The following is a 15,120-nucleotide window of genomic DNA, read 5'->3' as shown; positions in this document are numbered from 1 at the left end:
GGAAAGATTAAGCCTAATGTTTAGCTGTCATATGTATCGATTTATTTCTTTTCTAGGGATTCCTTTTGGAAAATGCCAAACCGGAGGTTTGCTGATGGCGAGGTGGTGATGGGCCGTTGGCCAGGCAGTGTCCTCTACTATGAAGTACAAGTGACTAGTTACGATGATGTGTCTCATCTTTATACTGTTAAGTACAAAGATGGGACTGAACTTGCATTGAAAGAAAGTGATATAAGGGTGAGTACACATTCATATAATTATCAGTATTTCTAATGGAAGATTATATTGATTTTGTGATGTAGATAAAAATACAACTTATAATGGGGATAGTTGCCTTGCAAGTTTTCATTAACTGTGTCTTCAAGGAACTGGTGCTAAATAATAGCTCTTTCCTGCGTGACATCTCAAGTAGATATTCAGAATGCTGACCCTATTTTTAAAGAAGTGTGATTGTTTTCTTTATGTTGAGAAAACAGTGATACATTTGGGGAAAACCAAGTCTGATCGTTCGGGATCTCTATGGCAGGATTGTTCATGAAAAATTGGTTTTGGGCAGATTATAAATGTAGTAATCGGGGATTTGATGCTAATTTGACTTTTTTCCACTTCTGAATAAGAGGATTTGAAAACAAATGTAACTATGTGGTTAAGGATCATTGTAAATACAAATAACACATAACCTTTAGGCAGGTATTTAAATTACCTGTGAATACTTTCATAAGGTATTTTGCTCTGTGACAGTTGGGGACTCTTGAAAAAGAGTCATGTCATATGTATATGAGCACATCAATTCCTCTTAACAAATCTTTATTTCATTTTCTGTTACTAATAAAGACATGTAAAGCTCTGCATACAAGTTTCATTTAAATTTAAAAAGTGATAATGCATGAGAGAAAAAGCTATTTGAATGTTTGTTGTAGCTGATTTCTAAGGCCTGTTCTGGAACCTACCTAAGTTCAAAGCTAATTGGTGTGTATTTATGTGAACTGTAGTTTCACTTTTTGGTGACAGTGTACGTGCCCTGTAACTGGCCCTTTCTTTTGGGACAAAATGTTTCTGCCTTGAGGAAGACAGCTGTTTTCACTGCTTTAAGACCTTTTAACTTGTTTACTTTGTGCTTGCAGGTTAGCAAGCTCAAGCTGATAAAAATACCTTTCTTTGTCATAAAGCATTTGTGCCGTACAAAAGTTATGTTCTGGAAATTTTCATGGGAAAATTAGCATTGCAGACTTCACAGAGAAATAAAACTGAATACTTTGGTGGGAAAAATGTTTATGAAATTAGTTATCATCCAATTTAATGATTTGGCTGACGTTGTGTTTTTTAATGTTGATTTGAGCTGTGTTGCCTTAAACAGATCGTTGCATCTTGGAATGCCAAACATACTAATAAACCAAAGTAATTGAAATGATTTTCATTTGTGAATGAAATGAGATTCATTTACTTATGCAAAGGCTTAAGAGGGTGGTGCAATTAAGAGCTTGGTGCTCACATTGGTAGGTTACATCCATATCCTGATTTCTGTAGCTTCGACGGGAATTGTCAGCAGTTGGACTTGGAACGGGATTGTTTGGGTATTACCAGCAAAATGAGTATGCTGTAGTTGCTCTTTCTTAACAGCCTTTGTACAGCATTGGCAAAGGAAATAAGAGAATTCTGTAGAGTTATATGCCAGAGTCCTCATCACAAAAAACCTCCAAGTTTCTAAAATTGTTCTTTGAAACATCCAAGATAAGATTTTGCTTTCATCCCCTCTTTCTTTTAGTCACAGTCATCATTTAAGCACAGGAAGAGCCAGTCCTCTTCAAGTTCTCCCTCCAGAAGAAGCAGTAGCAGATCTCGATCTAGATCTCCTGGTCGGCCAGCAAAAGGGAGACGTCGTTCTTCTTCTCAAAGCAGAGAACATAAAGATGACAAAAAGAAAATCGTTCAGGAAACCAACTTAGCTCTGCTGGTATTACTTTGTTTGTTTGTTGTGTGTGGGTTTGTTCGATATTTTTTTTTTTTTTTTTAAACAAATTTTTGGTATTTGTGAAAGATTTGTTTTATGCATACTGGATTTATTATAATAAAAGCCAGCTATAGTTCATGTTCCCTGAACAACCTAATTAGCTGCAAAAGGGTATCTCAGAACTGCCTTTTTTTTTTTGAAAATAGGCTTTCAAGCTTGCAGAGTTGCGAGGAAATTCTTGAAACGTACACTTAAGTTGTTAAGTTACATTTGAATTTGGTGATACTGTGAAGTTCTCCGAATTCAAACGGACACTAATTCTTTAATATTGAAGTCATTGTTAGCCATATGTTCCCACTTGTGAAATGGGGCAAAGGAAGTTGGCCTACTTTTAAGATGTATTGATCGATACATAGCAGGTAGGTATTAGAATTTGAAATAAAATGAGTTCTGTTTTGATATACGCTTCATTAAAATAGTAATGGAAACCATGTGAAGCTTCTGTGGGAGAATTGCTGCAGAATTCAAGTGTGGCATATCTATATATGGCCTTGCTGACTGATAATATTGCAGAACTGTTTTCATTACAAAAACTATCCTGTAAGAATTTGTAAGTTTATCAACTATCTGTTTTTTAGCTGAAATTTATCATGTTTGCTCTTGGCCTTTTTGTGAAGGTTATATTGGGTACTAAAATTGGTTCTGGTGTTCTGTAAGCAAAGAATAGCAGTGGTGATGTTTCTCTATTAAGAGAGAAACAGCAGGGCTTCAAGTGATCCTTGTCTAAGACACAGTCCCTTGAATTGGAAATGCCTTCTGCTGATCCTTTTTCAATAGATCAGTGTTTTAGTTGGGTTTCAACTAAGCTAAACCAGACCAATCTAAACTAAATAGATAGATTCAGTGTAGTAAATTGCTGCTACTAAAAGCATTCTTTGTCACTGAAGTTGCTGTAGTTCTTGTTTTGCAGTCAACTACTTTAAGCTGTGTGACCCAGTGCGTAGCCTATGGACCATATGCTCATTTTAAGTAGTTTGTAGCCAGCGGCTTTGCTTTGGACAAAAAGGTTAAAATGTCTTTGTTTTTTTTCCTGGCTTCTGATTGAGGAGTAGAATTGATCTATTGGTTGTTGTATGACTGGAATGACCTGGTCCTTTTCAACAAAGCTTAAGTTGAAATAAAACAACACAGAGGAGTTGTGTAAGCTAGACTCATTAAAAGAATTTTTGTAAGAGAATTTATTTCTTGGAAAGATATTTAATGGAAAACCAAACTTTCAGTCCTGCAAAGCAGTGTCATATATAGGACACTGAAGTTTCCTCTGCTTTCCTGGTAGAGTTACTAAATAGACATGTATTTTGTAGTTGGCAGTTCCTAATGATGAGTTAAAAATCATTTGAAAGCTATATTCTCTCTTAATTTCACTGTTAATTTAAAAAAAAAAAGTAACCTTTTCCTATTCTTAAATGGGCTTTCTTCCCTTGTTTGTGAGCTGAAGCTGTCAATACTTTGGATATTGAACCTACTTGTTCTTTTGTGGAGAAAACCAGAGCAGTTGTAGTTGAAAAAAAAAATAAAATCCTAGATAGTGTTCTTAATTATTCATTATATACTTACACGTAATGTAACTTTTATTTTCAGAAAGCTAAAACTATGTGTTTTTCTTTTAACCAGAAACCGAGCGAGAATAACACCAGAAGTTACAATGGTGAACCTGACAGTACGGAAAGAAATGACACATCCTCCATAACCTTGGAGGTATGAACACTGTATTTACTCTTAGTTTTATGTTGCATTCTAACTTACCTTTCTCAGAAATCCCTAGAAAAGGGTGATACAGTAATCAAGGAGAAATAGAATGCGACATCACACTTAGAAGTCAAATAAATTTACTGTTCAGCTAACTAAGTTCAGGGGAGAGGGAAATGAAGTTGTCAGAAGGGAAGAGTGCTAGAGGTGCATAACATTCATTTTTCTTGTTTGTTTTTTCCATCAAACCCTCACTGGTTGCTTGTGTTCGTTCCCATGCTTTTACAGTGTGAATGTTTGGCCATAGAAAGTAATTTTATTTTTTAATTTTTAAAGCTTTTTTAGGCCAAATCAATTCTTTAGTCCTGATTGTTAGCTAATGCAGAGTTATGGCAGAAAGGAAGGGAGGAGAGTGGGAACGGACGACCTGTACTGAACTGCTGCTGGTATGTAATCATGGCCTAAGTGATCACAATCTGGTTTTAGCAGTCCCTTCATATAAATGCATAAGCTTAAGTACTGTATAGAAGTAGAACACATTGTATATTGGTGTTTTATAGTGAATAATGTCCTCCTAAATATAAAATATTGGAGTAAAAGAAGGTGAAAATCACTGGGAATTTTTTTAGTAAATTCTTTTTATTTATTAACAGCAAAAGTTGAAACCAGGCCTGGAAATAGACCATGTGCTTGAACAGTACAGCCTGCGTCCAAGAAAAGAAGAAAAGAAAAAAGAAGAGATATATTCAGAGAAAAAGATTTTTGAGACATTAAAAACAATTGAGAAAACATCATCAAAAACAAAGGAGCTAGAGTTTGGTGGAAGAATTGGTATGTGTACAAATTGTCTTAATAGTTTAAAAAACATAAAAGTACTACTTTTACTTATTGACTATACTGTCATGTGAATAACTGTATTTCCAAATTTTGGACCCTGGTTGCAGAATGCAGAGTCATAGGGCAGTGCTGCGCATAGACTGTACTGGTATTGGTGGCAGGCAAAGAACCGTTATTACACTTGGTTCTCTTGTAAAATATAGTGAAGATCTTAAGCCTTCCCTTGCACAGTGAGATTTAAATATTTGCGAATTAAATTTAAGAAGTAACTGTCAAAGGTTTTACATTTTCAAACCTAGGGTCTTCAAACTACAGTGAAGTATTCTTTATACAGTTTTTTGAACAGTTTTAAAGGGATGCAGAGGGTGTGATCCTTCAGTTTGGTTACGTGTCCTCATATGGGAGTGAGAAGAATGTCTCTGTCCCATTACGTGACTGGGAGGATTGCTGCTGTCTTGCTTCAGGAATAGATGATGACAACCTCTTCTTTGTCACTAAAGTTAATATCAAGCTTTGTTAGTGGGATTGAAACTAGCTTTTTTATTTTCTATGTTTATCTTCTAATATGGCATGATGTCTGTTTACAGGGACCTTTATGCTGATATTTTTCCTGCCTGCTACTGTGTTCTACTTGCTGTTGATGTGCAAACAAGATGACCCCAGTCTTATGAACTTCCCTCCTCCTCTCCCAGCGCTTGAAAGTCTTTGGGAGCCTAGGGTGTTTGGTGTTTTTCTTCTGTGGTTTTTCCTTCAAGCTCTGTTCTACTTACTGCCAATTGGAAAGGTAAGCTGTTCAGTAGCAATTGGGTCTTCCTGGATAATTAATTTGTGTGTTAGGCTGGAAGGTAGGATATATTCTTAATGCAGTGAATTTGAAAGCAAATGAATTAGTTTTCCATAATAGGCTGGAATATGACTACTGCAGGTGTCTGTAACTTAAAATAGCACAGTTAGGAATTTAATGTCTATGGATTTGACAGTCTTACAGTAGAAAAGGCAGAAGGCGTTATGTAGGAGTTCAAATCAAAGCATGGATAAAACTTGTATAATACAATTCTAGAATAATTTCAAGTGTCTGACTTTTAAATCAACAAACTGTTTGATACTCAGTTTCTTATTGATATCCAGTGTTTTGGAATGTAATCTTCACTGATGGGAAGCTATAAACCATTCTGGCCATGAGTGTATCGGGCAAATAGTGTTTACCTCTTTTTTGTGACGAGGGATACTGGCAGATTCTGAAAGAACACGATAATGAATAGATCATTCAATCATGTTGTTCTATTGCTATACATGTTTACAATGATTGGAGCTGTTCTGTTTTCTTGAGGCTAGTTAGGAAGAGATGATTTTTTCAAATGTTTTTGTTTGAAACTGTTACCTTTTTTGATATCCACAGTGTTCTTTTGAGAAAAATGCATGGTCTTCAGATTTGAATGTGTCCAGCTGGTTACCTTGATTGAATGTCTCTGTGGCAGAGATGTGCTTGATTTCCCTCCCCTGCCCATGCCCCCAGCGCGTACTTTGTTGCAACACTAATATTTTATTCTTCCTAGGTTGTAGAAGGCCTGCCTCTTTCAAATGGAAGGAAGCTGCAGTACCGGATAAATGGTAAACATGTTGCAGTTGCTTATTCTGAAATTTGATACTACTCTCTGATTTGCAGTACTCAGTACCATAAGATACAAATGATGAAAGATACACTCTGTGGTCAAAGTAGGTGTCTGTGAGCCTTTTCTTGGAAGCAGAAGGTAGTAACGATCAGGAACTGACTGCCCGGAGACTACTCTACTATACAAGGCACCTGGTCTGCATCCCCTTGGGACTGGTGACTCCTGTCGCATTCCTTGCATAATTGCTAAACGGGCAGTTGCCTGTTGGAATTGTTAGTAATACTCATGTAACAAGGACTGTTGCTAAGCAGGAGATGTTCAGGAGTGGTCTGAAGAGGTCTCATCCCATGTGTCTAGATCATCTTGGATGTCTCTGATTCAAAGACTAATGAGAAGTGTGTTTGTAATTGGCTTGAGATGTTCTTATTCTTGCCTGGCAAAGAACAGTTCTGAGTCTTTATTCAGATCTGCTTTCACTTCCTATGAATAAGGCAAGCTTCTCATCTATGAGTAGAATATGGTTTAACATATTTCACCAGTTCTGCTTTTTCAGACTGAAATAGAAAAGTGTACTTTGATGCCTTGCAGATATTCCAGACTACCTATTTGATTAATTAGTCAGTTGAAGGACACCATCTGGTGATAGTGGAATCCAAATGTTCTATTAAAAAGTTGAGTGGCATTTTGTCATAGACTGGTAAGATGGACCATCTTAAAGTCGGAATAGGGCTGTAAACCGTAGAAGCAGAGTGAATTACATCCTGTGGAAGTGAGTCATATTAAGGCTGCCTGATGATAACTTTTTTGGTTTTGAACTTCTGTCTTTAGTAGGGGCATAGTCCTGCAGTTTTTTGCTGCATTCTGATAAAGAGGAAATAAGCTACATGATTTGGATGATTTAAAAAGGAAAAAATTAAAAAAAAACAAAGGAGGAGGGGGAAAAAAAAAAAGAAAGAGAAGCCATCTTCTTGCTGCTTCAAAGGCTAATTCTCAAAGCAACTTTGAAAGCTGCCTTGAGGAGAGGAAGACGACCAGTGACAGGATCAGAGGCAATGGGCACAAACTGAAATACAGGAGGTTCTGTCTGAATATCAGGAAACACTTGGGTTTTCTTACTCTGAGGGTGACTGAGCACTGGCACAGGTTGCCCAGAGAAGTTGTGGAGTCTCCATCCTTGGAGATATTCAAAAGCCATCTGGACATGGTTCTGGGCAGCCAGCTCTAGGTGGCCCTGCTTGAGCAGGGGCTTTGGACTAGATAAGCTCCAGAGGTCCCTTCCAACCCCAACCATTGTGACCCTGCGAAAGGGTTCGTAGATGGTACTTAGGTGAGAGCTGTATGGAACTTCCTGCTTATATTTGGACATCCTTCCATTCTACATGATTTTATACTCTTGAAGTACAAAAGTTTTGTGTTCAAGTCTTGATTTGATAGCGGTAATTAAAGCATTAAAACAACTATCTGTATCTAGGTATATATGAAGGTAACTCAAAGAAGAAAATACGGTTATCTGAGCTGTCTCACAGATAAGTTTTTGTGACCTGCTATCATTATACAGTAGCAGTTTCGGTGTCCAATTTTCCACTAAAATCTGAAATTGGATCCTATGTTGTAAAAAATGTAGGAGCCTGTTGCTTGTTTTGATGAGGAGCCCAGGACATTTCAGGGCTTAGGCAGAATGTCTTAGGTATATGGCTGTGCCCCAGAAGTTTGAACCTCAAGAGCGTGGGATGTGTAAGACATTGGTATACAGACAGATCTCGGAAGAAGTAAAAATGCAGAAAGGCTGGACTGGGTAGGTTTTACTGGAATGATTCTTTTTGTTTTGTTTTGGCTAATACTTTTTTCTTCTATGTCCTTTAGGGTTTTATGCTTTTATTTTGACTGCTGAGGCTATTGGAACTTTATTATACTTTCAATTTGAACTTCATTATTTGTATGATCACTTCCTGCAGTTTGCAGTGTCAGCTGCAGCTTTTTCTATGGGATTGAGCATTTATCTATATGTTCGGTCCCTGAAAGCACCTGAGGAAGAACTAGCGCCAGGTGGAAACTCTGGTGAGTTACGAATTTTTTGGGTAATTTCTTTCCAACTTTTTGCTACAGTTTCATTTTTATGAATTGAAGGCCAGATTTAGGGCTGGTTACTATAATACTGTGACTTTTACTTTCTACCAATGTAAAATTCATGTCACAAGTTAAATGGCAAATTATCATGCTCAGATATCATAAAATGCTTAAGATTTTAGTTGGATTATCTTGAATAGCTCATGCAAAAATATCTGGGCTGGTCTAGTTCCTTAGCGATGAGAGGACAGTTCCTTTTCTGTTTTCAGCATTTGTCCAAGAGACTTGTCTAGTTTGCTTCATAGTGCCCCTGCTGGTTGGCTTTTTCCTGAAACAGCCGGGAATGGCAAGAAAAACTGAAAAATCCTGATGTTTTGGCAGTGGGAAGTCAAGTACAGAACTCGAAATTACAGTGTATTTCTAAATTTCTAATTTGCTGTGCACTTTTAAATTAGTTAGCTGAATTGTGTTTTCAGAAGAAATTTTGATTCAGTCATGAGACTACCTACCTAGAAAGTGTCAATTAGGCATATGTTTTTGTAGGACAAAGGATAAATTGAGAAGTTAAATATAGCATTAAATATTAAACAAACTGCTTTTAGAAATGGGCTAAGAAAGGAAGTTTATGGACAGAACATTTAGTGTATTAAAATGAAGTATTTAAATATCCTCAGTTACTTTGTCAGTGCAGCATGTATGTGTGTGAAAGGAAATAACAAATGATCATAAATTATTTTTTCTTTGAAAAGTGCAGTTCTAGTCTCTGTCAGTGGCATAGTAGCATTCTGTAATTGTTCTGCAAAGTGCTTGTTATTTGTTAACTCAGTGCAGGATACCTTGAAGTCAATGTATTATATTTTCCTTCTTGTCCATCTCTCTTGATGGACAGGTAATTGTCACAGCTAAAGGAACTCTTGCTCCCAGAGAAGAGCAATGAAGTAAGTGGAAAAGTAGAATTAATTAATACCAGAAGATCATGTTCACTGGTACTGATGTGAGCTTCAGGATAAGGCTGAAAATAAATAAGGAACAAGTGTCAAGGAGAAGTAAGCCTGCGGTAGCTTCTGAAGAGTTTAGTCCTCCTAATAAATAAAATATTTGGGCCTCTTAAAATATAATCCGTGTGGGTTTTGCTCTGTATATTGCGTATACTATCGCATTTTTCCTGCCAATCTAAAGGCTTTTTTTATTTATAATGAGAGAACTTTAGTAGAAAGTAGGGACTCCTTTATAGGGAAGAGTGTAGTGGCAGATAAAAGGAAGAATATTGCTAACAAAGACTATGTCTTATCTCCAGGGTATTGCGTTTATGATTTTTTTACTGGACATGAATTAAACCCCCGTATTGGCAGTTTTGACCTCAAATACTTCTGTGAGTTGCGTCCAGGATTAATTGGCTGGGTGAGTCAGTAATCTTAGTTATTTTATTTGCTTAAACATTACACAAATGGATTTTATATATTTTTATAGAGAGAGAGAGAGATAAAAACTGGTATTAAGGATACAATATGTATTTACAAACAGGAAAAAAGTGCTTACAAACAGTTTCATGTTGCCAGATTTTTAATGACCATTTTTATTCACTTTAGGAAAATTTCTACATTCTAGCTTCTTCACTTTGTGGGAAATGATAAACATTCTTAAAATATTCATATGTTGAGATTATAAAGCTTCAGAAATGTAGTTAGTTGCAGACTGTGGCTTCTGAAATAGGTTATTATTTTTTTAAACTTTGGTCAAAAACATCTGTGTTAAAATGTCCTATAGTGTAATAGAAAAGACCACTTTCTTTTACAAGGAACATTTGTAATAAAATATTTTCTAAACTAGGTTGTTATAAACTTGGCAATGCTCTTGGCTGAGATGAAGATACACAATCAAAGTATGCCGTCTCTGTCAATGATACTTGTGAACAGCTTTCAGCTTCTCTATGTGGTAGATGCTCTTTGGAATGAGGTAAATGACAATCATATTCAACTATTACTGTTTCTAATTACAATGTTAAATGAATGAAACTTTGTAAACTCTAAATTCCTTCCTCCATGTTTCTAGGAAGCTATTTTGACTACAATGGATATTACCCATGATGGATTTGGATTCATGCTAGCATTTGGAGATTTGGTGTGGGTTCCGTTTGTCTACAGTCTGCAGGCCTTCTATTTAGTTGGTCACCCTACTGCAATTTCTTGGCCTGTTGCTGCTGCAATTACTATTCTGAACTGTAAGTTATTGTAACTGGTAGTAACAGTGTAGTACTGATTTTGTTCGAGTTGTGAGGTGAAGCTAGCTAAGATGCAGTAATCGTATTTTCTGTATTACCACGACTGGTGGAAGCATGTGTCTGGCTACTGTTTAATACAAATAATATAATAAATTCTAATTTTATTAAGTAAAGAATAAATGAGACTCTGGACACCTAATTGTTCTGTTGAGAGACATCTTTAGATGTATGCTGTCTGGAGTTCCAGCAGTGACTTAAGACATTTTGAGTGAAGTGTAGCAGGTGCCTTTTAAAGTCAGTCTAAGTGACTGTGAGTGACTCTTACAAAAAAGAAGTCAATAGCTTGTGGCTATGCTTTACTGAACCTAGGGAAAAAGAGGTTTTGTTGTTTTAACAATTTGCATCTCCTTCCCTGATGCCCATAGTTACAAACTCATGTCAATGGAAAACATCTTGTTTTTTAGCCGAGTGCTTTGAGAAGAGGATCTTGCATCTTTAGGGGACCTTAAATTTGCACCAATATGGCCTTGTAGTTTGTCCCTTTTATCTGAATAATAAACCTAAAAGAAAAAGGTTTTTGTAGACATGACAGAGAATTCAAACACTTGGAAAGAATATGAAGGCACCTGCTATGAATTCCAAATATGAATTCCAAAATTGGATAATACTTCATTGTCTGGTTCTTTTAATGTTGTGATTTTTGTTTAATTTTCAGTTAATATTTTTTCTTGCCTTTTTTTTTTTTAACATCTTTATTTCAAGTATGTTGTGATCATGTTTTTTCAATACAGCCTCAGAAAAGGCAAATTTAAGCTGCCTTGGGAAAAGGATGGGGGAAATGAATTCCAAAATTGGATAATACTTCATTGTCTGGTTCTTTTAATGTTGTGAACCTGTAAATATGGAGTAGGCACTGTAGCAAAATACTGGGCTGGTAATAGAGCTATGATCTTATAAACCACAGCACATCACCTTATATGAATTTCAAACTCAGTGTTACATCAATAAACTGTAAGTCAGATACCAATGTAAAGGTGGATGTGAAAATAAAACTTCTCCGAAGTCTTAAAAGTTGGTCAGTAGTGTGTAAGAGAATATGGAACACAGGTTTCCAATAGCATTTCTGTCTTGTTAGAGCTCTGAGAACTGGAGAATATCAGTTATCTCTGAGGAAAGTACTTCGATGTAATAAGAGTCGCAGAGAGCATGTGAATATTTTTGTTGAAGGAAAGAAAACTGGAAAATTCTGAAAATGCAAAATAAATAATATTTATTTTCAGGTATTGGGTATTACATATTCCGTAGTGCAAATTCTCAGAAAAATAATTTCCGAAGGAATCCTGCGGATCCCAAATTGGCCTGTAAGTGTATTTTTGTATTTGTTCAATTGCTATACAATGTCTCTTTGTACTGTTTAAGAACACATTTCAATTGTTGTATTGACTACAATACTCTATTCACAGATCTGAAATTTATACCCACTGCAACTGGAAAAGGGCTTCTTGTCACGGGTTGGTGGGGTTTTGTTCGTCACCCTAATTATCTCGGTGACATCATCATGGCTCTAGCGTGGTCCCTACCCTGTGGTAAGTTCCTGAAACTGAAGTGGATTTTATCAAAAATACTTGTATGTTTTGGCGTCTGACTGGGTTTGAACTGGAAAGTGATAATTATTTGAGATACTAAAACTGTAATTAATTGAATGGCAAACTTCTGTATTGTAAGCTTAATGTAACACCTATTTTCTCTTATATTTTGTCATTTATATCTTACTGTAGATCTGACACATTTACTATAGATTTGACTCTTCTTTCTGACACTTTATCATTCAATAACGATGGGGCTTGCTTGCTGCCAAGTTGTTTCTTACATTTTTTAGGCTAGTGGCTGTGCTACAGTGTTTGCAAAGGGAGTTCCCAAAAAGTGGGAGTTTGCTTGGAGACAAGGGCTGGCACATATAGGGACAGACTTTAAGCAAAATACATTAAAAGAAGTCATCAAACACAAAGGAGTGGAATTCTGTTTCAAAGTTTTTTGCTAATGAATGCTTCCTAGTTTTCATGAAGTTTACACCTGGAGGAAATTAGGGAGCCTTTTGTCCAATGGGGTTTTGTAGTCCTGATTCTTTGCCAGAGCTTGGAAAAAGCAGTGAGAGTTTCAGAAAATGTCTGATCATGGTAGTCCTGCCCCTCTCATTCAAGTCTGAAAAATGACTTTGGGCTCCTCCCTTGCCTTGAAGGAGTTTCTTTTCTGTAAAAGCAGGGAGATGAGTATGACAGATGTTCTTCTGAGGCAGAGCTACTCCACACCCCATGGCACAGTCTGGCTTTTGCAGACTCTGGGACACAGGGAGTTTTGGTAGAGTGGAACTTTGACACTACATGCTTAATTCCCTGACCAGGAGCATCAGCTGAGAGAAGGTGCTGGAGTTCAGGTGTTCCTCCAGGAGTTAATTTTATTTTGGATTTTAATTGAAAGTGCACGGTACTCAATTAGCATATACACTTGTAGGCAGTACCCTGGAAGAGGTTTCTCCCCAAGAAGAAGAGGGACTTGAATCCTGTCGGCATTGTAATGACAGCAGTGGAAGTGTTGCTGTAACTGCATGGGGGGTCAGGATGGGTGGGAGGGGATCACAGGATCATAGGTTGGAAGGGACCTTTAAAGGTCACCTAGTCCAACCCCCCTGCAATGAGCAGGGACATCTTCAACTAGACCAGGTTGCTCAGAGCCCTGTCCAGCCTGGCCTTGAATGTTTCCAGAGATGGTGCATCCACCACCTCTCTGGGCAACCTGTTCTAGTGTTTCACCACCCTCATTGTAAAAAATTTCTTACTTCTAACTAGTCTGAATCTACTCTCTTTTAGTTTAAAACCACTACCCCTTGTCCTGTTGCTACAGGTCCTATTAAGAAGTCTGTCCCTATCTTTCTTATAAGTCCCCTTTAGGTACTGGAAGGCTGCTCTAAGGTCTCCTTGGAGCCTTCTCTTCTCCAGGCTGAATAACCCCAACTTTCAGCCTTTCTTCACAGGAGAGGTGCTCCAGCCCTCTGACCGTTTTTGTGGCCCTCCTCTGGACTCACTCCAACAGGTCCATGTCCTTCTGGTGTTGGGGGCCCCACAGCTGAAGGCAGTACTGCAGGGGGGTCTCACAAAAGTGGAACAGAGGGGCAGAATCCCCTCCCTTGACCTGGTGGCCATGCTTCTTGCGATGCAGCCCAGGATGTGTTTGGCTTTCTCGGCTGCGAGCGCACCTTGCTGGGTCATGTCCAGGTGCTCACGTTGGGTTTTTCATCCACAAGTCAAGTAGTGTGCTCTGAGTAAAGCTAGAGTTCCCATCTGCAGCCAAAATAGAGAAAACCTTGTGAGGCTTGTGTGAGGCAGCTCAGTGCTGCAGAGGTTTAACTATTTCTCTGGTTTTGATAGCTAAAGAACTTAACTTCTGTGCCAGCTTTGCATGCATTGAGAATGAAGTTGGTAGATTTTTGAGACTCTGAATTTTAAGGACTATTTTTTGTTTGTTTTTTTTTTGTTGGTAGTTTCCTATTTGTGTGTAAACATGTCACGCAATTCTTGCACTATACTCTTGAGTATTTGATACTTTACAATACGATTATAAGATGCTTCAGTCTGTAACAAGTATATGTCACCACCTTAGTACATGTTTTTGATAGCTAACACTTCTGGATTTTTTGTTTTGCTGTATCTAAAGTGAATTTCTCACTTTATTCTACAGGTTTTAATCACATTTTACCATATTTCTACGTGATATATTTCATCTGCTTGCTTGTTCATCGAGAAGCTCGTGATGAACATCTTTGTAAGCAAAAATATGGCTTGGCATGGGAAAGGTATTGTCAGCGTGTACCATACCGTATATTTCCTTACATCTACTAGAGCACTCCAGATGTCTGATTTGCAAGTTACTTCTAAAGTTAGTTTCTTTGCAAATAAAAATTACCTCTTACCATTGCACTTGGTCTGTTATTTAGGCTTTTTAAAAAAAAAATTGACCAAGCAGTGGAGTGCATCAACAGGTATTTACAAGTAATCTTAAATACATGAACTATGTGAACTGACTGTCTGTGACTTCAATTTTTAAAAAGTCTTGGAGCCCTAATTTTTCAAGTTAAATTTGATCTAGAATCCTGAGTTTACATTTTTATTGCATTTAATTAAGCACTGTGATGTAAAGTATATTATTTTCTTAATACAATAAATACAGAAATTCCATCCAGTTGATTTTTTGGTGTTACTGGTACCATCTAACTTCAGCTGTCTGACTTAGTTGCCTGAATTGGAGTGGCAGCAGGCTCTTTTTGGTCAGTGGACCTGGAAGCAGAGGATTTGACCAACACGAGGGGCCCGTGCCACTGACAGTGCTGCCCTGCAGCCCCGAGCCCGGAGCTGGCACAGCTCAGGTGGGTGTTTGTCCCTCTCCTGGCCTGTCATTACTGGGATTTCTTTGGTTAGTGAGGCTCAGGTGGCCGCTCCTGCCCTGTGCCTGCGGGCGGGATGAAGGGATGGGATCAGGAGGAGAAGTGAAGGGGCATGACTCTCCCCTCCCATCCCATCCCCGCATTCTCGCAGCAGTTTCAGCACAGACCGAGGGGGCCTCTGAGCTGCTGCCTGGCAGGGCCTCTGACCCTAGAGAGAAGCCAGGTTTCTGGCTCAGACTCCTGA

General features: G+C 37.8%; 1 protein-coding gene across 1 annotated transcript; it reads left to right on the top strand.

Annotated features, from left to right (window-relative positions):
• The first annotated feature begins 72 nt into the window (after nucleotides 1-72).
• LBR (lamin B receptor) lies at nucleotides 73-14,334 on the top strand. Its single transcript, XM_009697832.1, has 13 exons — nucleotides 73-237; nucleotides 1,766-1,954; nucleotides 3,626-3,709; nucleotides 4,354-4,531; nucleotides 5,125-5,321; nucleotides 6,094-6,148; nucleotides 8,014-8,208; nucleotides 9,515-9,618; nucleotides 10,048-10,173; nucleotides 10,270-10,438; nucleotides 11,719-11,799; nucleotides 11,902-12,024; nucleotides 14,174-14,334. The coding sequence occupies exons 1-13, from the start codon at nucleotides 73-75 to the stop codon at nucleotides 14,332-14,334; spliced, it is 1,827 nt and encodes a 608-aa protein (XP_009696134.1).
• Nucleotides 14,335-15,120: the final 786 nt, after the last annotated feature.

This window comes from Cariama cristata, unplaced genomic scaffold (assembly GCF_000690535.1).
Source record: "Cariama cristata isolate BGI_N322 unplaced genomic scaffold, ASM69053v1 scaffold14383, whole genome shotgun sequence".
In the NCBI taxonomy this organism is placed as follows: Eukaryota; Metazoa; Chordata; class Aves; order Cariamiformes; family Cariamidae; genus Cariama; species Cariama cristata.
The sequence above is the reverse complement of the archived record's forward strand: the minus strand, read 5'-3'. Positions and strand labels throughout refer to the sequence as shown.